Raw genomic sequence first — 26,443 nt, forward strand, 5'->3', positions numbered from 1 at the left:
CTTGCACCAAAAACCCTAGCTCACTTCCTTTGAAATTTCTTGGCTTAGATGACTTTAATGGGTTTCACACTCTTGATTCTTGTTGGTTTGATGAAGTTGATCATCAATTTCCTTTGAATTCTTGTGGATGAAATGTATGGAACCTTCTAGAGGTCTTGAGAGAGATGAAGGAATGTGGGAAATGAATTTAATGAAGTGGGAACACATTTATATAATCAGAACCCATTCAGCTCGTCGGGACTTCCACGGACACTTGTACGGTCCGTGGAATATTGTACGGCTCGTACAACTGGTCGTGGATCACCACCAGGAAACCATCATCTCTGCTGGGTATTCCACGGACCAGTATACGGTCCGTGGAAGGTTTCACGGTCCGTGGATGGGGTCGTGGAACTCACAGCTTTTTCCGAAGTTGTCCGCGTCGTTTCGTTTGATCTCCAGTCCTTATGGAACCTTCTTGACACTTGTTTAACACCTCAATACCAATCTAAGAGACGTTATAACTCTTCTCCAAAACATTGTTAAGCCATCATTTATTTGACACTCATAATCCTTACCCGACACACAACATATCTCTTACTTTCCTTGACAACCTCTTTCCTTTACATCGAATGTCTTTGAATCTCGATTAGGATCGTCAAATGCTACTTCTTACTTACCAAATCATCATATGCGTCATGCTCTTCGCTTTCCTATTCACTGTACGCTAACGGGGAATTTTCCAAGGTGTAACATTCCACATGAAGCGACCCCAACCCATTATTCAACATGAATCAACGAACATAAATATTAGAGTAGTATTTGATTGTATAGTCAATTTGTGTGCAAGTTCTCTCTAGCTAGTACTCTCACATAATGCTTGATTTCATGTTTAACATTGTTTGCATTCTTGGAAACGTGATGTTGGTGCACCTCATTACCACAATTATCATAGCATGTTTGTTAAGGTTTCACTTTATGTAAGTTGCACAAGTTACCAATCTCTTAGTATCTTTTAATAAAATTGCACAATTGTTTATCATCATTTTTTGTTTCGTTTCATTTTAGTTGTCGTTCTCATTTTTCAATACATCATGACCTTAATTTTTTTTTTGTAGACATGCATCTTCCACATTGGTGACTATGAAAAATGGTGTCGTTGTGATTAAATCTGAAGATGCAAAGTATTTCCTTTGTAATTGCGCAACGTCCACTTGTCGAAGGTTCAGTTTTGAACATGCACGGATGAAATTAAACAATGAAATATTTAGCTACGGTATCATGAAACAACTGCGGGACTACAGTTGATTTGAACATGCACGAAATTAAATAATGAAATATTTAGCTACAGTATCATGAAACAACTGTGGAAACACATTGGTATGTTGATGTTGTTGTTGGTATCATGAAACAACTGTACTATGATGGTGACGTTCAAACGTTAACATAGAAAATCAAATGGTTCCCAAATTACAAAATCATATACTATAAGATGATAAGAAAGAACTAAAGACATTAAAACCATGCAATATTTCATGCACAATGTAGTTTTTTAGAAATAAGGCTTTCAAACAGATACTTTATTGTACGTGATAGTTTAATAAATTGTGGAATGCAAGATAGACTGCATGCCGACTAATGACCGCCAAAGTTTAGACACCACAAAAGTTCTCGAGAGTGGGAGCTACACCTTGACTTTTAGCTGAGATACAGAACTCAACAAATTTGAAAGCATCAAAAGGCTTGTAGAGCAAAGGATGATCTTCATCAACAAGTTCTTCTGGTACTTTTATGATACATCCTTCTTTAAGAGTTGCACAAAACCCCATAGAGTACCTCACTTTGTTTTCCATAATCACTCGATGATATGGAGCGTACAACCTACCATTTGAAAGCGCCTACAATGTGCAAGCAAACATTAGTCTGAAAAACTAGTATTCCCTCTGTCTCAATTTATGTGATACTTTTCGCTTTTCAAGAGTTAAATTGACTAATTTTGAAGCTAAATTGAATTAGATTAACTCAATATTTTAAGATTAAAAATTATATATTTGAAAACTACATGAAAAGTACTATAAGTAGCAACTTTTATCATATCAATTTGGTGAAAAAATACATTTTAAAATATTGATCAAAGCTCATGCAGTTTGAATCTCGTGAAGCAAAAGATATCACATAAATTGGGATAGTGGAGGTACTTCATTTATTATTTAATTACTTGAAATATAAACTACATATTGAGATGCTACAGTAAAAATAAAAATTACAATGTTTTAAAGTTGAATTATTTTTAAAATATTTGAGTTACCTAATAAAATAAACTCTTAATTTTGATGCTCAAAATAGTAAAGGCGCTAAGCAAATTAAATTTTGTATAGAAAAAATATTTTATTAGTATAATTGTATGTATTTTAAAATATAAGTATACTAGTTGAAATCTAGTGGCACAAAGAAATGTTGAGTGCACTGAACCCTACATCTACTAGCTCATATATAATCCAGGGCACAGGGTATAAATCTAATTCAACTAATTCATCTAGTGGCATAAAAGAAATCCATTGTACCCTACATCTACTAGCTCATACATAATGTTCTCTAAATTCTCAGGATCTTTCCTCATTTTTGCTTACTTGAGATTTATTTACAATGTTACACCTCTCCACCCGGACCGAGGGGCGGATGTACCTATTTAGCTGCGGATTTATCTGAACCTACTATTTTTGACGGGAAGCATAAAATCCATTAAAATTACAATAGGTAGTAGCATGTGTAAAAATTCATTAAAATTACAATAGATAGTAGCTAGGTTTGAACCTATAATTTTAGAAACACAATGTATTCCATACTAAGAATCTTAAAGGCTATACCCATAAAGCTTAAATCCTGAATCTGCTTCCGCCCTGACCCCAGCCGAAATAAACATATAATCTTTGTTTTAATGCTACATAAAAAGATAAAGGAATATGAAACTACAAATTGAAGTTCAAAAAATGAAGGAGACTTACTTTCAAACAGTCATTAGCAAGGAATATGAAGGAATCAGGCGAAGAATATTCAACATCAAGCCACTGCCCAGTTTTGGTCTGAAATTGCAGGCCATTTACTTGATGTTGGCTTAAAATGGTTGATAGGTTTTTATCAGTATGAGGAGGTATTCCAACCGTTGTCTCCTCAGTTTTAGGCAATCTGTACTTGAAGAAGCTAAGTGCAAAGCTTATTGATTTTTTGTGCTCATCCCAGTATTTTTCTATGCCCAATTTCTCAAAAATCATTTTTCTCACCATCTCATCAAATTCTCTGAATCTCTTGGCGAAAGTAAGCACCAAATCACTGCCAAATCAAACCCACATACAGCTTAAACACTTTCATTTGATAACTTATAATAGCTCGATTTACTAGTATTAATAAATACTCCCTCTATTCTTTTTTACTTGTTTTTTATACTCAAGATAGTTTTTTTTTTTTCAACTTTATTTGATTTTCATGGCCAAAACGCCTACTTGGAGTTAACAGAAGCTTTTTCTCTTCCAGTTTTCTTGAGTAGAATTTTAATAACAAAGAATAATGTAATATGACATATTACATGGTAAACTATCACTTAAATCAGTTTTAAGTGATAAATACTTAAAAGACAAATATCTGGTTTGATGTAACATCGCATTTGAATAACTTTTTCATGGAAACGTAAGTTATGTTGCGTATGTCTATTCGTGGCCGAAAAGTTCATTTTTTTATTCAATTCGTGATTGTACTAATTTTAATGTGATTTTTTGTCTAACAAGTTATCTTTGTTGGAACTTTGTTTCTTCTGGATCGAGTAAAAAGAGAGTAGTGTTATTGCGGCTACTTTGAGGATAATAATAAGTATTTATGCACTTATTATAGTTGAAAAATCTTGCAACCTTATTTCCTTATGATATTTAAATTTTCAGTAGAAATTTATGAAATTCTATCGTCTAAAAGCGCAACTTTTATAATTTTCCGGCCTAACGAAATTAGTGGGTAGGGGTATGAGTGATAACCCATTTAATTTTGTGGGAACTTGTATATTGATTTTATATTTTTGTAGACATTTAAAAAGTACTAATTATAATATTCCATAATTAAATGTCTTTAAGAGTGATTTTAAAGGCAATTGTTAAAATTACAAGAATTATTTAAATAGTGATTGAACCTTTTTAGGATGGAGGAAGCATTTTGAACCACGTTTATCCAATGTCTCTTCGTGGTTTCTAGAGTCCAACCAATTCTATCATTTGTTGATGTTGATTATCCAACTACCATTAATACTTTATTTAATTTTAGTTAAAAGAAAATTATAAAAATTGAGTTTTTTTTTTAATATTATCTTATCATTAAATAACTACATAAAGTACTAGTAATTAAATTTAAATTTTCAAAACATAGTTAATAAGGGTAATTTAGTAAAACAAATCCTTAATAAATTAGAGTAATTTTTTTTAAGAAAATGTCAAATCAACAAGAGACAAGTAAAAGGAACTGAGGAAGTAGATATATAATTTTTTATAAAAAGGGAAAAGGGTCATATATTCCCCCCTATTATTGAAAAAGTTCAATATTGGCCTCCAGTACACTATCGGTCCATATATCCCCTTAATCTTACAAAAGTCGCTCAAATTTATCCTTCATCCGTTAACCCATTCATTTTAGCCAACTTGACATGTCAACTCACCACACTAACCCTTCTTCTTCCATCACTACCCAAAGTTACCCACACTTTCACCATATATACCATCACCACCAACATAAACCATTTACGCATATTCTTTTGGTGGTGATGGTACACACAGTAAAGGTGTGGTGAGTTGGCATATCATTTTGACTAAAATGGATGGAATTAACTAATAAAGGGCAAATTGGAGCCACTTTTATACGTTATGGGAATATATGGACTTAATATAAAGGAAGACAATATTAAACATTTTTCAATAGTAGAAGCACAAATATGACCCTTTTCAAAAAAGAAAAAAAAAAGTAAGAGATTTTGGACAGAAAATTAGGTACCAAAATGCAGGATCTCCATCAGCCCAAAGGAGCTTCGAAAAGCTTTCTATAACACCGGGATTTAGGATGCGCGAAAAGGCCATTCTCTCGTAAAGTGGCATCATAGGGAGATCGCTAGTGTAGCCTGTAAATTCTTTAGAATTCTCAAATTTGGTGACCAAAGGGAAGTTGAAAATTTCTTGTATTTTTTCATATAGGCTTTGGGTTGGAACATCAAGTTTGGCCTCAAAAATACCATATTCTTCTAGTGCTTTGTAGACTTCATCTCTCACTGAAATCCATTCTTCACTGCCGGGTTTCAACTCTAGCTTTCTAAAATCTATGATTGGAAACTTATTCATAACTTTGGAAGCCTTTTCTCTTCTTTTCTTTTCTCTCCTTGCTGTTTATTTCGTTTCTTGTGCTATTCATAATTGGTATCAAGGGTATATATACAGAGAAAATCAATTATTTATGACTTTATGATGCAATTACTGATTGTTAAGATATAGACAGATTGGCCATTTACATGGAAAAGAAATGCAAGTGGCTTAATAATAATATGTGAATTCAGAATTTCAAGAAGAGAGATGTACTAGATGAATTCAAGATTTAAATTTGACGGGTTCAATCTTTAAACACTTATTTTGTTTGTTTTTTTTAAAAAAAAAAAAATTGAATGATCATTGACTTAAATATTTATATTTTGCGTTGAACATATCGGTATTAGTTAAACCGATTGATTGTACGCTAAATGCTACATCCTTCACTGTTACTTGATTTAATATAGACATATAATTTAATTATAAGATTTTGGGCCAAATACATACACAACCAGTTAGCTTGTCACGAATTTTGATTTAGACAACTCAACCAACACAGTTACCTATTAGGCACTTCAAATATATTAATAATGTGTCAATTAAACACAAATTTAATACTGCAACTCCAAACTAACAAACATGCGTGAGTCTCGCTTCTCCTCTCCCTCTTTGATGTGTATAAAACAATGACAGATCAGAAGAAAAAAAAATAAACAAAGAATCAAGATATGCCCAAAATAGCTACAACTTCAAGCCTGCAAAACCGTGAAACTGAAACAAAATTGTTAGTTTAAGTTCAACGTGATTGGTGCCAAAAAGATTGCTCTTAAATCTCCATGCAATATTGGGTACATCTGTGATTCGACCCTCTACGCTACACCTATCTTCTCCTTGTCAGTTTCATCTCCCCTACCCCCACCCTCTCTCTCAAATCATGGAACCACAATTTGTGAACCACATCAATTATAATTGGTTCCATCTTCTTTTACATATAGATATTGTGATGCACATAAAATACACATTATTTACTTATATTATACACATTATATACTACTAACATTTTTAGAATTGTCTAAACTTTTTGGAAGACATCTTTATTTTTTTCCTCAAGGTCACTGCAGCTCCACGTAGGAAAATACAGGTGGGGAAAAGGGGATTTAAAGAACAAAGGGTAAATATGACCTGTAAATAGAGTACATGGGCAAGTATGGTCCTAAAATTGGATGACAAGGACAAATAATATCAAAAAAAATATAACGAAGGTGAAATATAACTTATTTGTGAAACTTCAAGGGAAAATCTGACCTTCATTAAAAAAAAATTGAATTTTTGTTTCTACATTTTCTAGAGGAAGCTTCAATTGGATGTAGACCTGGACCAGTATGAAAACGGAAAAGGGCCAAATATTATGAAATTTTTGTTTCTACATTTTCTAGGGAAGCTTCAATTGGATGTAGACCTGGACCAATATCAACAAAAAAAAAAATTGTGCGGAGTGGCCTTCAAATGCACTGGTCTTTAATTTTTGCCCCTCAAATTGTTAGTCTTTAATTTTTACCCTTCGCCTAAAACTCCTATATTTCGGGTTTGAACCCCCGCTTAGTAAAAAATTTCGCCAGATAGAACTTGAATTCGCAAGACTGCCTAAAGGTAAAATTTTGCCTTGAGGCAGAATTTTGCCCAAAACTCTACCTTAAGGTAGAGTTTGAAACTCTGCCTGAAGCAGGCAAAATTCTGTCTGTAAGCCTAACTTTGGCCCGAATAGGCCTATGTTTGCTATAATACTTTGTCTTGTGATTTTTTTTATTCGATTGAGCCGGAGTTCAAACCCCAAACATGATGATACTAGGCGAAGGGCAAAAATTAAAGACCACCAATTAGAGGGGCAAAAATTAAAGGTCACCCCAAAATAAGGGTATTCTTGCGAATTGCCCATATGAAAATGGAAAAGGGCCATATATCCCTGTGGCCTGTATTATGAGAAAAGGTTTAAATATAGTCCTCGTTATACTTTCGGTTCAAATATACCGCTATACTACTAGTTCAAATATACCCTATTCTGTTAAGGTTGTTTAAGGTGGACATCGCATCCTTCGTGGCACTAACATTTGATGAGGTAAAAGTCACGTGACTTGCCACCTCAGTGCTCCTAATCCATTTTGCCCCTCAGCGTCCCTAATCCATTTTGCCCCTCCCCTCTATTTGTTCTTCCACCGTTAAAATTTCCTTTTCCTCCACCACGATTGTCACAATTTTGGTGAGAACACTCAAAGCAGCTGAACTCTGAAAATTCGCGGACTGATTGTACAATTGACCCACTTTAGCCACGTTAATAAAGAGTGTGTTTCTCAGCAGCTTTGGCACTTCCATCACTTCCCAATCTCGAGACTCCTGCAAATTGTACCTCCGTATGTGCTAAATTCGGTTATCACTTTGCTCTTGCTTTTCTCTATTTTTTGTGTTCTCTTAATTGATGCTTAATAGTTATATATACTAAAAGAATTGGAGTCGAAAGGATGAAAATCCAAATAAGGGTCAATCAATGAAATTGTCATTACCTGCTTCTAATGCTGCTTCGTTATTGCTCGGAGGGTATCAGATTTTCGGGGGAAGAAAATTTTAGTGGTAGAAGAATAAATAGAGGAGAGTGGTAAAATGGGTCTGGGGAGCTGAGGTGGCATGTCATGTTGCATCCACCTCATCAAATGTCAGTGTCACGTAAGATGTGATGTTCATCTTGGAGAAATTTAACAGAGAAGAGGCATATTTGAACCAATAATATAACAGCATGGGTATATTTGAACCGAAAGTATAACGAGGGATTTATTTAAACCTTTTCTCATAATAAAATGGTATATTTGGCCCTTTTCCAATTTGAAAATATCAGAAATTTGAGAAAAGGTTAAAAATACGAGAAATTACACCCTATGTCAATTAGGGTAGCAATGCTACCAAAATTGACTCATTTTGTTAAATCTTTCAAAAAAAATGACTCACTCCCTCCTCCTTCCTCTTTCTCTCTCTCCACCCACTCCATCCTCCCCCCCCCCCCCCCCCCTCTCTTCTTCGCTTCGCCGCCATCCCAACGCCAGCGCCGGCGGTCGGCACCATCGAAGATAGAGAGATCTAGATTTGGAGGACCGGGAATCAGAAGTTTGCAGAACGCCGCCACAGCTAGGGTTCGTAACCTAAATTTACTTATTTTCACTTTTTTAAAATAAAAAAATTAGTATGTTTTTTGTTGTTTAATAATCTCAATTTTGTTTTTGCGATCATCATTGAAGGATCAATATCGATTGTTAGGTGAAAATGTGGCAAAATTGAGAACAGATCTTATGAAAGAATAGCTTGCTACTTTTTTATCTCAACTTGAAGATTTCACTCGCAAACACAAGGTTTTTCCATTATTTTGTTGTTTTAGTGATTAAGGAGTAACATAATTTCTCTGACGACGAAGATTTTCTAGTGGCTCAGATCTGACGTCTCCTCCTTGCGGTGGCTCAAGTCTGATTAGAAATTACCTAGATCTAGATGTATAATATTGTATATGGGTTTATATGGGTGTATATGAGTATATGGGAATATTGTATATGGGTGTATGAGTTAAAATATTGTATATGGGTGTATATGGGTATATGGTTATAGTATTGAATTTGCTTCTAAATTTCCTGATATTATTATTGATAAAACCCAGCTTCAAAGATTTCTTGGAAGCTTAAATTATATTTCCCCATTTTATAAAATTTGGGAAAAGATACATCTATTTTATATGATAGATTGAAAATAGCACCGTCCCGAAGTGCGGTCCTGCAATTAATGGTATTAGAGTCATGGTATGCAGTAGTAATAGGTGATATAAATTCAACACACATCTACTTAATGAATATCATTAGGAGTAAAAATATTATTAAAAATAGTAAAAAAGAGGTATGATATGCCTCAACAATTAGATTTGCTTAATAAGTGGACTATTCCTAAAATTCAGCCTAGATTAATCTATCAATTGGGTACTTTTGAAAAATTAGGTCTTTAAGCAAGTGGTAAAAATCACTGAAGAAACTATTACGGTTGATAGTGACCATGCCACTTTTAGATTATTATCTGAAAGTGACTTAGCCCCTTATAGGGAAACCCATAGATTCATGCATATTGGGTTAGTACAGGTTGCATTCAAGTCACTTATATTAAGAGGCTTGTCAAAAAGTTTTATGGCAGCTTTAAGAGATGGTAGAAACCAAAATTGGAAAAAATCCCTCATAGGGACAATTTAAACCAATTTGACATTTGGTCCTGTATATTTTAATGCTTATCCTAATTTGCAGGTATCTTTGCAGGACAAGAATTCTTTAAACGCTTTAATATTAAGTGTTAAATTACATGGCTATGATTATATGCCCGGTACTGAAGTTATATGTATTTGTTATAGAATATATTTTAAACCATTATATACTATAAATCCTATGTGTAAAATTATGGATTTCAAAAATGAAACCATTTTGATGGAAACTAACTTTGGTAAATCCAAAGTTGCTACTCGTAGACCTATTAAATGGGATGAAATTGACTTTTCCAAAGAGTGGGTCATAGAGGAAGCTGCTTCTCCCCAAAATAATTTAAATACTGATATTACTGAAATTGAGCATGCCCCAGATGGGACTATTAAATTAAGGTTCGCAGAACCAAAATCTTTATTAGATAGAGCTGAAAGTCATAGCATCAGCACCAGATCTAGACTGACTAGATCAAATTCTTCATGTCATTCTTATATTTCACCAGTTGATTATATTATCCAGTCATCATCTCGAGCCTCTACTTCTCAAATTCGAGAAACTGATAATAAGAGTCAGTAGTCTTAAAATTGATCGAGATAATATCGTTAGTGGTATTCAAGACACGGAATTGACCGAGTCGGATATGGATTTTGTTCATATTTAATGGATCAAGACCATAAAATTGATTTTAGTCTGGGATCACCCGCAAGAGCTAAATTAGCGAAGAATTCTTTACACCCGGATGGGAACCATTTAGAAAATGGTTTTTTACAAGTTTTAATAATAACAAAACAAGAGTTTTCCAAGAAGAGTTTTATAAAGATCTTTCCAAAGCCAATAAGATTATATCTTTTGTACCATGGTTTATGGCTAAATATATTGGAAATTATATTTCTGTTTTAGAATGAGAATATAAATTGACTAATGGAGAAATTATTAATACAGTGTTTCCTCCACAGCAGTCTTTCCAAATTGGTAAGGATGATAAAGTCCTTCATTTTGTAGTTTTTTCAAAATTATTTGAAACTGATACTTTGCAAGTTACTGCTAGGCATATTAATAATATGCTGAAATAGCAAAATTATGCCAATATTTATATGAATATTTTGGGTGAACAAATCCTTTCACTACATGATAGAATTGATAAATTATTTTCCCAAATTGAAAAATTACATGATTCTATTATCCTTATGTAACACCTCGTACCTTTAACTTAAGTTTTGACCATGATCCTAGACTTAGAAAATCAGATAAAGAATGTGGGAATTTGAAATTTCCTCTTCAGTTGTAAGATGGAGGTTTACGCCCATAAACAGTGATCGTATTTCAGTATATGGCCCATATTTCAAGTCGTAAACTGATACCAAAAATTTCTGAGCATTCTGGAATTTGACACTTAGAGGTTACATCGTTAAATACGGACCGTATTTCAAAATACGGCCCGTATTTCAAAACATATTTGGAATTTGGGAAAACTTCCTTAATGCAAGTTGTAGAGCTTTGAAATACCTTTCCAACGGTATATTATGGGGGTCAAATGGACATCTGTGCAAAGAGTTATGGTTATTTTACTGAACAGACGCAGTATAGTCCATATGGAATACGGACCGTATTTCAAAATACGGCCCGTATTTAACTGAGTGTAAAATTCAATTTTCCAGAACAGTATATATTCATCCATATCAGTTCAAATCATTATTTTTCATTCCTTCAAGCCCTAGAACGACCTCCTACCCTCCTCCATCATCAAGAGCACCAAGGTAAGCCTACTCTAATTATTCCAACTCAATTCTAACATATACTCTAATAATCTAAACAAGAATTCATCATTCCTAAACTAGGGTTTTCAAGAAAACCCATCTCAAGGTTTAAGAATTCAAGATTTTGGAAATCTTCTTCAAAGCTCAAGTCTTCAATTCAAGTTTTGGAGCGACTAAGGTATGTAGAGTTACTATCTACGTGTGGGAACATCATTGTTCTTCCCCACGCCTCATAATCCATAAATTATGATTCTTTACGAAAACTAGAGTTTCTATACGATGCTCATGATAACCCTAGGTCCATGTCCATGATTATATTATGTATGAATTATTATAATTCCATCATTGAGTTCTTAATATTTCTTTATGATTATTAAGAATCTGTTCATAATCTATGAAAATTCCATATATCTCATTTCATGGGTTCATGCATGCTAGTTTATGATATATTATGCTATTTTCAAGAAAGTACTATACATGTTTTACAAGTTCATGCAAGCAAGCTATAATTTATGATATCCATGTACAAGAAAGTTATATTCATGAAAACCATGGGCAGCAAGTGCCACTTATTTTACATGTTCATGATTTTGGGAGTTGCTTTAATTACCGAGGAAGGCTTCAGATATCCTGAAACTACGTAGCCACCGTAGGATGAGGATCGCTCCACCCATGTCTCGGACGATCTCTCATAATGATTGGATCCTTTCATATTTGATTAAATCTCATGTTCCCTGGCAAGGACTCTGCTGGCGGGACGCAAGCACCAGACCATGGATCGGTTATAAGTTATTGTTCTCCCTACTTATGATATTTTTACCATGCTTTATATATATGTATGTATTCATGTTCATGACCAGGTTTCAGTTCCTATCATTATTATTTCATGTCCCATGTTATTTCATTCTGTTGCTTTACATACCAGTACATTCTAAGTGCTGACGTCCCCTTTCTATTGCCCGGGGGGCCTGCATTTCACGATGCAGGTACTGATATACAGGACGACACATCTGCTTAGTAGAACACCATTCGTATCAGCTTATTAGTGAGCCACATCTCATTCGGGGTTTAGTCAACTTTTGTTTTATGATTAGTTATGCATCTAAGGTATGCTGGGGGCCTTGTCCCAGTAAGTATGTTTTCCAGTCAAACTCATGATAGAGGTTTCATAGACTAGACAAGTCAGTTATGTTATGTCAGACATTCGGAGTAGTATAGCCATTTTGGCTCATTAATGTTATTTCCGCACTCATGTTTAAACAAGTATTTTTATTAAGTATTATGACTTACTACATTTTATAAAGGCTCATCACGCATTCACGTTATATTCCGCTCGTGTTATGCCTCATGATGATTCAGCAAGCCATGTGGTTCGCTCGGTCACATGCAGTAAGGCACCGAGTGTCGTGTTTCACCCAGGCCATGGTTCGGGGTGTGACAAAGCTTGGTATCAGAGCCTAGGTTCAAGTGTCTTAGGGAGTCTATGAAACTGTGTCCAGTGAGATCACTTTTATATGTGTGTGCGCGCCACACATATAAACAGTTGACCACCAAGACATCTAAGATTGTCTCACTTATTTCAATTCTAGATCGTGCAATAGATCTATGTTCTTCGAAATCACTCTGACTCGTGTGTTGTTCCCCATTCTACCAAATACGCCTCATCTCAGTGGATGAGGAAGATGTTAAACTAATCATTATCGATGTGTTGCTTTCAGATAGAGTTATCAGGAGTTATTCTGACTCGTGTGCATTGCATTCTTTCAGAAAATGTCTACTAAGAGAAAGGCAACTTCGGGCCCGAGGGCTACCATTGATGCGACCCCTGAGACGAACTCTCAGACTCCGAGAGTTCTAATTTTTCAATTTTGCGATTGTAGGTCATCAGAACCTGCTTCAAGTACCACTAATGTCCTAGCTCAAACCAATGTGAGGAGGAGGGGTTTTCATAATCCAATCTGCTGCAAGTGTAATAAGAGACATCAAGGGGTGTGTGTTATATCCCACATTTTGTGCATTCGAATAATCCAAGACAATTGCGGGAGGTTGAGAGCAAGCTTATATTTTTAACCTTGTTTAGCATACAAGTTGTTCATAAGAATTACAGATGTGGAAATATCGAGGAAGGCTAAGGGCAAAATCGGAAATCGAGGAAAAAAAATAGCTTTCATGAGCTACAAGTTGCCATGAAGAAATTGGGCTTGAAAGACAAAATAAAATATGATGCAAAGGCCCAAAGGTGGCCGGCCATGGAGCAAAAGGGCCCAAGCCCAAGTGATAATTTATTTCATGAGATAAATAAGATAAGAGCCTTGTATTTATCATCTAGAACCTTCAAGACAAAGAAAAGGGTGAGTGCAAGAACAAAGGGCCTAAGTTTCGGCCAAGAGAGGGAGAAACCAAACCCTAGAAATCTTGTCCCAAAATTTTATTTCCTCTAGTATTCCTACTAATTTAAGGGTCCCTTTTAACGTGGTATAAGTGTTGAATCAAGAAAACCGCTCTTTGTTGCAAAAATCGCAACCTTGGTCAAGTGGGAGGTTGAAGGAAAAGGTAAGAATTCTTCTACTTTTACATGTTATGGAAGGTTTGTTTATGTTGTAGTATGTGGGAATGGATAAAATTCATGAAAATATGGAGGTTTTGTATGGTGTGGCCGTGTGTGTGCATGTGTTGAGAAGGCAAGATTAGTTAATTTTTATGTAGCATTCTAATTGTAGTTGTTGTGGGTTCTATATTGGAAATGAAAGTTTGATGAATTTGGTTGAAGTTGTGGGTAATGGAAGGTGGCCGTGTATGTGTGTATATGGTGTGAGAATTATGAACCAAGTTCTATGTAATAAATTTAATTGTTGTTGATATGTATTCTATGACGCAAATGAGAATATGATGATTTTAGTGAAGCTGTAATTGTTGGAAAGTTGTTGTGGAAGTTAATGTGAATTGAATGTAGACTTCTTGCATTGATGGAAGATAATGTTGTTAGTATGTGGATTGTTGATGTTATTGGTATTGTTGTTGGTGTTGTTGTTGATGTTTTAGCCGAGTTAAATTCTCGGGGATGTTGAATTTATAGGGGAGATGCTGCCCAAATTTTTGTAGACAAGTGCTGATTCAAGATTTAATTCTTAAAGGCTTATAAACAAAGTTTGGTATTTGTGACCAAATGTAGGTTTTGGGCCATTCGGGACTTGAGATTGGAGAAGCGTAAGAAGCGGAAAGGTATGTAAAGCCTAACCTTTCTTTCTTTTGGCATGTCCTAGACATATTAGGTTATGATACAAGCCTCGGGGGAAACTCTATTCCTAGAAATCTGAGCCTAATTTTGATCCTTATTCATTCAATGTAATTGAATTAGGTACCTTATATTTCGATAGAAAAATAGTTTAAACATCCGTAACTTTCACAAACGGAACCGGAATGCCCTGAAACTTTCATGGATGACTTCACAAGGCCTAATGCACGTAATTTATATACGCCACCTTGACTTGACCCGAGGTGGGCCCACAAGTCCCGAGACCTTTTGTATTGCTCCATTTGACTTATTTCTGTACGATAATTAAGGGAAACTCTTGGTTAACGCCCTAGCTTCTGTAGACGGTCTCGAATTGTCTGAAGATGGTCGTAGAGGTTTTATAATGAATGATGTCCATCACGATACTTGAAAGGCATTTAGCTCCTCATTACTTTGCATGTGCATACGGTTGTTAATTTTTTTATGCTAACTCGAATTTACTTGAAACGTGTTTGTGGTTGTTAATGATTTCAAGAAAGTTTGTTTTGTATTAAAGGAAACATAAAGCCGATTTCCAAAACCACTCCGACGGGGGTGTGAGATTTTATTATTTAAACTTTCTAAAACCACCCCGAAGGGGGGGTGCGATGGCCTCAGCTTATGCCTGCGTGTGCTATGGCCTCGGTTTATGTCTGAGCGGGCTATGGCCTCAGCTGATCACTGAGTGTGCTATGGCCTCAGCTTATGGCTGAGTGCGCTATGGCCTCAGCTTATGTCTGAGTGTTCCATTTTCAAAACCACTCCGAAAGGGGTGCGAGGTTTTACTATTTCACTTCATTTACTACTTACGTCTACATTATAATTATTACTATGCCCGAAGGGGCCATTATTGATACTGAGCCAGAAGCGGCTGCCCAAAGGGGCCATTATTGATATTGAGCCGGAAGCGGCTGCCCGAAGGGGCTATCATTATTCTGCCGGAAGCGGCGCGTGTGTTGCGTTGCATTCTTTACTTGAAGGAGGAGTGTTAGGTTATATTACTTATTTTGAAAATGCTGATTGGGATGCAAATATTTACTTGAAGACTGCTTGAGACTTCGTGTACACATTTATGTTTCTTCTAGTAAAGGCTGCAGGTATTAGGTTTGGCTATGACTTTTCCCTTCCTAAATTATGCGACGCTTATCTTTTATCCCCGCTTTACATATTCAGTACATATTCCGTACTGACCCCCTTTCTTCGGGGGCTGCGTTTCATGTCCGCAGGTTCAGGGACGCGATCCAGCTACTTAAGGGGGAGTCGGCACTAGGAGTCAGACAGCTCCACTTGCTTCGGAGGCTGTTCCTGTTTTGGTATAATTTTGTATATATGTTTTGCAAGCCATACTCCTTAGAAGTCTGCGAACAGCGTGGGTGTTATGGGTACTGTTTGGTTTTGTCGGTCACTATAATGTTGTACAGAAGTGATGGTAGCCTCTTGGGCTCGCCTTGTCCTATATCATGTATATAAATATATATATATATATGTGTGTGTGTGTGTGTGTGTGTGTATGTATGTAACACGCTTTGAGACGTTTAAGTTACGTGTTGACTTTAGTATTTTATTTAAAATTTTCAGACAAAAAACAAATCTATTGAACGCCATATTTGTGTACAAGTAGTATACGTTGGGTCATCGGGTAGGGTAAGCTCGGTCACTTGTCTTGGCCCTAGGTTGAGTCGTGACAAAAGTGGTATCAGAGCAGGTCAGTCCTCGGCATGTTCGCAGACAGTGTCTAGTAGAGTCTTGTTTATCGGTGTGTTGTGCACCACATCAATAAACAGGAGGCTACGAGACATTAATAGGGTGTCATTCTTTCGTTCATGGTGAAGATCGTGCGGATAGAGCTGTGTCGTAAGTAAAGTCCCTAATCTAATGATTTGTATTATTTCAGTGATGCCTAGGAAGGGTAAGGCAACGGCAGCCCAGAAGGGCAAAGCGGTTGTGGATGAGGCAGCTAGCCGAGCCCCTAGGTCTACCAGAGCCCAGACTTACACTGGGATACGCATTCGGTCCCAGAGTCCCCCTACCTCCCCATCTTCAGAGGGGCTTAGAGGGGCATCTGATCCAGCCCCAGCTCCAGCACCAGTACCCGTGCCTCCAGTTCATCAGTCGGATGTTCAAAGTCAGCAGATAAGAGAGATGAAGGATGCTATACACTTGTTAACTCAGATACTTGCTGCCCTAGCTGGACGACAGGATAGGGGCCAGGAATATCCGGATAGGGCCGCTAGTGCCAGGGCTCGAGACTTTCTTACCTTAAATCCCCCAGAATATAAGGGCACGGACCCTAATGCTGATCCTCAGGAGTTCATAGATGGTATGCAGCGTACTTTAGATATAATGAGGGCATCAGCTACGGAGTCTGTCGAGCTAGCTGCCTATAGGTTACAGGGTATAGCAATTAATTGGTTTCAGTCATGGAAGTTATCGAGAGGTAGGGATGCCCCTCCGCCGACTTGGCAGGAATTCTCGGATGCCTTCTTGCGCCATTATATGCCACCTGAATTGAGGCGAGCAAGAGTTGACAGGTTTCTTAACCTGCGACAGGGTAGCATGTCTGTTAGAGAGTACAGTGTGGAGTTTGATTCTTTAGCTAGATTTGCCCCTTCTATTGTGCAGGAGATGTAAGATAGAGTTCATCGATACGTGATAGGAAAAAGACATGCAGGAGTGTGTAGGATGGGTTCGGATGTGTGTTATAATTGTGGTCTCCAAGGCCACATGCAAAGAGAATGCCCTTCAGTCAAGTACAATAGTAACACTAAGGGTGGTGGTGCGATTCGTTCCCCCAGACCAGGCATAGCAAATTCAACAACGCCGTTCGCAACTCGTAGTACTCGGGCACTAGCAGACCAAGGCACTGATAGGGATGAAGTATTAGGATTAAGTGGGGATCAAGCACGTCATCATGATATGGTAGATCGTCAGGACTCTGATGTGCCGTCACATGTGTCATAGGTATGTCAATAATTTTCCCTCCTTGTCACATATGAGATATTATGCCCTAGATCTATTATGTCTTATATGGTTATTGTGCAGTTGATAGTTCAGATTTAAGACCCTACAAGGTAACATGTTAGGAAGTTAACTGCAGCAGGCATAAATTGTCCATGGTAGTTTTAAGCAGGAAATAGCCTAAGAGTCAACCACCTGTAATACTAGAAAGTCTCGACTTTTACAAGGATATATATATTTTTTTGACATATGATCTATGTACATGACTAGGAAGGGACTGGTGCGATAAGAAAACCATGACCAGACGATATTGAATTTTTTTTTGTAGGGTTAGTTTTAATTTATTTAAGCTTATTCAGATCAGACCTAGAGAGTATGATGTTAGTGTGTTACTACAAGAAGCAGATATTACTATGAGATAAAAGATATGATAATTACCTCTTAGGTTATGTGATTAAGTATTTATCCCCGATATATATAGTGTAATATAATTTTGAACTTGTATAGGGAGTTTGGGATTAGTTGTTCCAATTTCGCATTTGAGAATTTGAGACAGATAAAATTTCCCTAGGTGTGATCCGTGTCTATAGTTCAGAAAGATAGTATACAACCCCAGAATAGAGTCAGATAAGGAGGAAAAGTTAGAAATAACCTTATGCTTCACTTTAGCACTCAGAGAAGAATTAGATAATGTGATGCTTGCAAGTGGTTAACAGAAGCATAGTAAGTAAGTTTGAATAGATACAGTGAATTAGAAATTTTTAGCAGAGTTAGTAGAAGTACGATTTGAGTACTTAGTCAAGTTAGCACTACTAAGTGGGTAACTGTCTGAATACACCGAAGGCGTGTTAGAACCCAAAGGGTTTAAGTTAAATTTGAGGTATAGAAATTGGTGAAAGAAGAAAACCATCTAAGCAATAAGAGATCAAGCTACAGAAGAAGAGCCTTTAAGGGTTATCAGAAAAGAGTTTTTGTTACATCCGGCATTTTTGTATCTTCGGAAAATGCGAAATAATTTTGAATTATAAGGAATAAGGTCATATGTGGATTTGAACTTATATATGTATGTTGTTCATGAGAAATATTGGTGTGGAAGTGTTGGAGAAGGCCAAGGGCAAGAATTAGAATTTCGGAAATTTGTTTCGGGAATTTTTGAAATAAGAATTTGGACCAATTGGGCTCCAAAAATAAAATGAAAATTTAGGCCCAACTTAGGGGGGGTGGCCGGCCAACAAGGCTTGGCCCAACCCATGGAATTAGTCACATGCCAAGCATGTGACTAATTAATATAAGAGGATGACTTAGAGAAGTTCATCCATTAGAAACTTCAAGAAATCAAAAGAAATTGAAAGAGAAAAAAAAAAAGGCTCACGGCCTAGTGAGAAAGAAAAGAAAGAAAAGAAAGAAAAAATTTTGGAGCTTAATCTTTGGTTTAAAAATCCATTTCTTGTGGGAATATTACTAAGCTCAAGGTGCTCTCCAAGATGGTATAATTTTCAAGGCAAGAAAGTGCTTCTTTTGGCGAGTGGAAAGAAAGTGGAAAAGGTAAGATTCTTACTTTTTATGTTGGAGGAATTATGTATATGTCGTAGCATATGTAGAGTATATGAGAATTATGGGAGTGTTGCATGCATGTGGTAGCCGTGTGGTATGTGTTTGTGTTGTAACCGTGGGGAGTAGTTGGATGGAAGGAAATGGTTAAACTTGTTAGTATGTTGATTATGTTGTTATGGCCTTATGAAATTAATGAAAAGTATGAATATTTTGTGTGTTGTGCATATGGGTGTTGTGGCCGTGTAGTGCCATAGGTGGAAGGGAGATGAATTTATTTTATTTAGTGTATTAGTTGAGTTGTTATGGTTTTGTGATGTAAATAGAAGGCTAATGATTCTTGTTGGTTTGAGAATTTGTTGTAAAGTTGTTGTAGGAAAATTAATGAAGTTATGGGAAATTTGCATAATTTTGAAAATGAATTGGTAAGATGCAAATTAGGATGGTTGCTAATGAAATTGGAAGGTAAAATGTGTTGTAGATGTTTATGTTGAAGATTAGAAGATTTGGAAGAATTATGGCTTTGGTGGAAGGGTGGTATATTTTGTATATCTTGTGTATATATTGTAGAAATGATATGAAATGCTCCCGAATGGCATTGTAATGATTTTGATTAGTAATGAATGTGAGTATGATGGTGTCGATTAAAAAAAAATTGAAGTCGGAATGAAAGTTATTGTATTATGTGGGAAAGTAGACTAGTTGTGTTGTGTTGTGTTTGTTGTGATTGTTGAGGTTGTTGATGTTGTTGTTGGGTTGTTGTTGATTGTTTTGAGCCGAGTTGAATCTCGGGGATGCTATATGTATAGGGGAAATGCTGCCCAAATTTTTATAGACAAGTGTTGGCTAGAATTGAAATTTTAAGTCTCATGAATAGTAATTGGTAAATGTGACCATTTGCAGTTTTTGGACGAAACGGGAATTAAGATTGGACGAGCGTAAGGCACGACTAAGGTATGTAAAGCCTACTCTTCCTTCTTTTGGCATGCCCTAGTGATACTAGGTTAAGATCGGACCCTCGGGGATAATTCTGCTCTTGGAAATCCGAGTTTAATTTTGGGTACTATTCATTCAGCGCAATTGAAACATATTCCTTATATTTGGTTGAAAGAATGCTCAAACCTTCATAATTTTTGCTACTGTGTCTGAATCTCTCCGAAACTTTCATAGATGGCTTTATGGAGCCTAAAGTCTATGATTTGAGTCTGCCGCCTCGATTTGACTCGATGTGGGCCCGCAAGCCCCGAGGCTTCCCTTATTCGATTTGTTTGACTCATTTCCGTCCGATATGAAAAGTAATCGTTTGCCTATGATTCTAAGGTCCGTTTGAAATGTCCTATACCGTTATTGAACGTTTTGCACTATGAGTGATACTAAATTTTCAGAAAATGACCTGTGAATTGTTTTTCGAAGGTTTTGTAGTTTGAAAGTTCGTAACTTCTATATATTAATTCTGATTGACTTGACACCTACTTCGAGCCTTCTGAGGTCGGTATATGCATATATGTAGCTATGTGTCGAGTCCTGTAATTTACTTTTGATATGCCTATGGTTTCTGCACTACTCCGTTCGTGCCATTCATTATGATTTCGTTCGTCGGTACCCGGGCCGGCTTTGTGATCGTGCGCACTATACCATATTCGGAAGTATGATGTGTTACGGTTTCCGAAGCCTCGCCATAGGGCCGGTTACCGTCTATGGAGTTATGATGTGATATGGCATTTGATATGTTCTGATGATGTGATATGTGTGTGATACGATTTGTTCGGAGTATGTACGGAGATTTGAAAACTTCTGGAGTATGATGTGTTGTGGCACCAGCGTCGAGGGTGGCCACGTTCCTGAACCCTATGCATGATTTTTATTTGCATTCTGTACATTTATCTTTCGCACAGGTTTGATCTGCTACTTTGATATTTGTTTTTGTGCCTTCTGACTCCAGCCATGATTGGGATTTCTGTACCTTCTGCTTTACATACTCAGTACTTCTTTCGTACTGACCCCCTGTTCTTCGGGGGCTGCGTTTCATGCCCGCAGGTACAAACGCTCGTTTGGGTGATCCTCCGGTTTAGGCTACTCATTCTGCTATTTTGGAGATCTCCCCTTGATCCGGAGCTTATCTTTTGGTATATATTTTCCGCTATGCATATTCTGTACATTTGTGACTATTTGGGTACGGCGGGGCCCTGTCCCGTCATATGTTCGTATGTTCTGTTATGTTTGTAGAGGCCTGTAGTCATATTTGTGGGTCGTGGGTCCGGTGTGTTCGTATGCGGTTCTGTTTTGCGTTCTTAAGCGGCCCGTATGCTATTATGGCCAAGACGGCCCATATGTTTGTATGTGTGTGTGTGTGTGTGCATTTGGGCGATGTATATTCCGCCACTCTTCTGATTTTGATATGACTATTCTGCACGGGCGACCGCTTAAGATAAATGTTCGTTCAATACTTGTATGACGTCTGCTATTAGTTTTCAGTTCGAACAACTTATGTTAAGTCTGAATGAGTCTTAATATGATGAGCTGGTTTGTAAGTCTGTTTGGGGTGCCTAAGTAGGGCACCAGTCGCGGCTCACGGGGCTGGGTCGTGACAGTTTTCCTCAAGACTGACAAAGCTAGTATGCCAGTTATGTACATTAGAAACCCGTTCATTTAAGTAATCCAGTTTTCCCAGTAAATGAGACTTGCTTGAAGTAAGCCGAAGAAATGAGTCGTCAGTATGTTGGAGGAAATTAGCAGAACCACTAGATGACCACTTATCGCTAACTCAAGGGATCCACAGGCTTTAAACGTCAGCTTTTGAACTAAGAGGGAGATCGTGCGATAAGGTGCCGATATAAACTATGTGTTTTGTAAGTTGATAGGTGTTAAGGAGATTATGTCAGAGGGTCACAATTTCATGTAGCCAAGATAAGGTGCGTAGAATGTGATCTTTGTCATGTTGTTGAGATCAAGTACTAGGTAATTATGTTATAGGATAAAGTTCTAGAGCGAATAGCGGGTTTTAAGGGTATAACGGTTCTAATTCCAAAGTAATTCATGTACTATATGGTACTAATACCCAGACGTACTCTACTCGTGACTTTCGTACCCATATCATGCCCATGTTAGAGATTGATTCTCCGCGTTTAAGATACAAGAATTAAGGTTTCATACGATAGTAATTTATGCAAGGGAATGTCCTTTCATGTCTGGCACTTCTGGTGTGCTCATCTCTAAAGTTAAAAATCGCATTTAGGTCTCACGTATCTATCATGCTTTTATACTCATGTCCATGCTCTAGCATCTAACTACTTTTCAAATCTGATGATGATCTTGACCCCTATGATTATGTTATCCATGTTACCACATACTCGTGCCCCAATTCATTTCGCTATGCATTCCACTTATAGCGGTATCGTAACAATGATTTTGTGAGATAATAATGAAGGTGAACCAAGATGGATGTCCTACCCATGATTCTATGTAATTCGTGCTTATGTTCCTTTAGCTAATGTTTTACAATCATGATGACATGATTCCTTTTTCCTTTCGCTAAGTATCTAGGCCTCGTTATGTTCAAGGTGACTTTCTACCCATGTCTTAGATGCTCGGGGAACGAGTTATACATGCCTATAATCCATTCTTTCACGTGCCTTATTTATAACAATGGCGTTTACTCACGGTGATAAGAGTAAGCTATGTTGAACCATGTCCTATTTTTTCGGTACATCTAAATTCTAAAGGTGATATTTTATCCATGCCTTACGTCTCTGAGTACCCAAGAATTAGCCTGCAACTTGTGCTCTATGCAAGTCAGACTAATGCCTTAGTCTTACTTCAATACTCATGAACTCAAGTCCTTATGCCATGGTATGTAGGTACTCATATAAACGCCATATTTTTCATGGTCCCATGCCCCATGTCATGCTATTCACGTTTCATTCCATATGAATCACGTTCCCATGTACGCATGTTCCACGTTACGTCCTCCATAAACAATGCACCATGTCATGTCTGTTCTCTAAAGCAAAGTATCTCATGTGAATAGTACGAATAATTCCTTTTCTCTCAGTCCTCTATAATTCGCTCACGAGAATGAGTAAGATGAGCTAAGGTATTCATAATCATGATTAACAACTAACAAGATAATCAGAAGTAAGGTGCATTCCTATATTTAAATAGACATCTTTTCATGTACCCTGTGGTACTTATCTCAGGAGTATTCTACTCAGATTCGACGTATTCATGTCATGCCTATGCTAGAGATTTATGAATACCTATGTTAGGATCATATTCTTGTTATACGACTCAAGTTTGTCGCATTCACATCGAGTTGCGTTTACATTCAAAGCCTAAGTCATACTCCTATCTCATATTACCATGGCGACATACGAACGTCTATGATCAAGTCTCTAAGTATCCAAATCCTACCCGCGCTTAGTATTCAACCCTCATGTTGTAACAATCATGTTTTCGACATTCAGATCCCATGTTACGATATCCATGTTTACACATATTCGTATCTCATGACAGTTTAGCACTCATGTATCCATGTCATCCAGTCTTCATGTATTTATGTCCCACGTCATGTGTCTCACACCCAGGTAATCATGTCATGTTCGTGCCTATTCCAGTACTCCTGTCATTCGTGCTTACAGTTTTTCTTCCAAACCCCATGAATAGTAATCATGTAATCATCCAGCCAATATCCATGTGTTCAAGCCAGCTCAGTATTTATGTTAGTTACATTCAAGATTCAGTAATCACGTTATGTCACATCATGCCTATCAAGATACCTTGTGGGTTCTGTGTTGGTACTTTAGTTAGCTGGCAGGCGTTTGAGAAATGTCGTGAGGGTCCGAATTATGAAGGAAGTCCTACCATAAATTTTGTAGATTCCAGAGTTAGTAGCGATTCTTAACCACTAGTCATAAATCGAGGACAAATGTTTCATGATTCTCATTCATGTAGGTGCTACTCAGTTTCATGTTCCCCATGTACATGTTTCCATGTAATCACGTATTCAGTTCTCATGATCCATGACCATGTTCCCACGTAACCATATCAAGCTCTTAAGCTTTATGTCATGTTTCTTTCATGTTCACGTATTCAAGCCATGTCCAGCCATATTCTTAACCATGACCCATCATTCGAGGACGAATGATCCCAAGGGGGAGATATTGTAACACCTCGTACCTTTAACCTAAGCTTTGACCATGATCCTAGACTTAGAAAATCAGATAAAGAATGTGGGAATTTGAAATTTCCTCTTCAGTTGTAAGATGGAGGTTTATGCCCATGAACAGTGACCGTATTTCAGTATACGGCCCGTATTTCAAGTCGTAAACTGGTACCAAAGATTTCTGAGCATTCTGGAATTTGACACTTAGAGGTTACATCGTTAAATACGAACCGTATTTCAAAATATGGCACGTATTTGAAAACATATTTGGAATTTGGGAAAACTTCCTTAATGAAAGTTGTAGAGCTTTAAAATACCTTTCCAACTGTATATTATGGGGGTCAAATGGACATCTATGCAAAGAGTTATGACTATTTCACTGAAGAGACGCAGTGCAGTCCATACGGAATACGGACCGTATTTCAAAATACGGCCAGTATTTAACTGAGTGTAAAATTCAATTTTCCAGAACAGTATATATTCGTCCATATCAGTTCAAATCATTATTTTTCATTCCTTCAAGCCCTAGAACGACCTCCTACCCTCCTCTATCATCAAGAGCACCAAGGTAAGCCTACTCTAATTATTCCAACTCAATTCTAACATATACTCTAATAATATAAACAAGAACTCATCATTCCTAAACTAGGGTTTTCAAGAAAACTCATCTCAAGGTTCAAGAATTCAAGATTTTGGAAATCTTCTTCAAAGCTCAAGTCTTTAATTCAAGTTTTGGAGCGACTAAGGTATGTAGAGTTACTATCTACGTGTGGGAACATCATTGTTCTTCCCCACGCCTCATAATCCATAAATTATGATTCTTTACGAAAACTAGGGTTTATATACGATGCTCATGATAACCCTAGGTCTATGTCCATGATTATATTATGTATGAATTGTTATAATTCCATCATTGAGTTCTTAATATTTCTTTATGATTATTAAGAATCTGTTCGTAATCTATGAAAAATCCATATATCTCATTCCATGGGTTCATGCATGCTAGTTTATGATATATTATGCTATTTTCAAGAAAATACTATACATGTTTTACAAGTTCATGCAAGCAAGCTATAATTTATGATATCCATGTACAAGCAAGTTATATTCATGAAAACCATAGGCAGCAAGTGCCACTTATTTTACATGTTCATGATTTTGGGAGTTGCTTTAATTACCGAGGAAGGCTTCAGATAGCCTGAAACTACGTAGCCACCGTAAGATGAGGATCGCTCCACCCATGTCTCGGACGATCTCTCATAATGACTGGATCCTTTCATATTTTATTACATCTCATGTTCCCTGGCAAGGACTGAGTGTTCTGCTGGCGGGACGCAAGCACCAGACCATGGATCGGTTATAAGTTATTGCTCTCCCTACTTATGATATTCTTACCATGTTTTATATATATGTATGTATTCATGTTCATGACCAGGTTTCAGTTCCTATCATTATTATTTCATGTCCCATGTTATTTCATTCAGTTGCTTTACATACCAGTACATTCTAAGTGTTGACGTCCCCTTTCTATTGCCCGGGGGGCCTGCATTTCACGATGCAGGTACTGATATACAGGACGACATATCTGCTCAGTAGGACACCATTCGTATCAGCTTATTGGTGAGCCCCATCTCATTCGGGGTTTATTCAACTTTTGTTTTATGATTAGTTATGCATCTAAGGTATGCTGGGGGCCTTGTCCCAGTAAGTATGTTTTCCAGTCAGACTCATGATAGAGGTTTCATAGACTAGACACTCATGTTTAAACAAGTATTTTTATTAAGTATTATGACTTACTACGTTTTATAAAGGCTCATCATGCATTGACGTTATATTCCGCTCATGTTATGCCTCATGATGATTCAGCAAGCCATGTGGTTCGCTCGGTCACATGCAGTAAGGCACCGAGTGTCGTGTTTCGCCTAGGCCATGGTTCGGGGCGTGACACCTTAAAGGGAAAAAGCAGGAAACCATAGCCACCCCTAGTATACAACCTCCACCTGAAATCAAAGATTTTAAGTTAAAACCTTTTTCAAAATTAGAGCAAATGTTTGATGAAAAATTCAAAGGTTTGTTTGATGAAAAATTCAAAGGTTTACACATTCGTCCGTTAATAGCAGAGGATGGTGACTTTTCCGATCAGGATTATAAAACCAAAGTAT

The 26,443-nt window shown here is 37.0% G+C and overlaps 1 protein-coding gene across 1 annotated transcript; it reads right to left on the reverse strand.

The window, feature by feature from the left end:
* Positions 1–1,362: 1,362 nt before the first annotated feature.
* Positions 1,363–5,500, reverse strand: LOC132631622 (probable 2-oxoglutarate-dependent dioxygenase AOP1). Its single transcript, XM_060347266.1, has 3 exons — positions 5,005–5,500; positions 2,985–3,309; positions 1,363–1,877 (listed from the first exon to the last, which is right to left on the reverse strand). Exons 1-3 carry the CDS (start codon positions 5,343–5,345, stop codon positions 1,632–1,634), a joined length of 912 nt encoding a protein of 303 aa, XP_060203249.1. The 5' UTR covers positions 5,346–5,500; the 3' UTR covers positions 1,363–1,631.
* Between the last annotated feature and the right edge of the window lie 20,943 nt (positions 5,501–26,443).

Source organism: Lycium barbarum, chromosome 3 (assembly GCF_019175385.1).
Source record: "Lycium barbarum isolate Lr01 chromosome 3, ASM1917538v2, whole genome shotgun sequence".
Classification (NCBI taxonomy): domain Eukaryota; kingdom Viridiplantae; phylum Streptophyta; class Magnoliopsida; order Solanales; family Solanaceae; genus Lycium; species Lycium barbarum.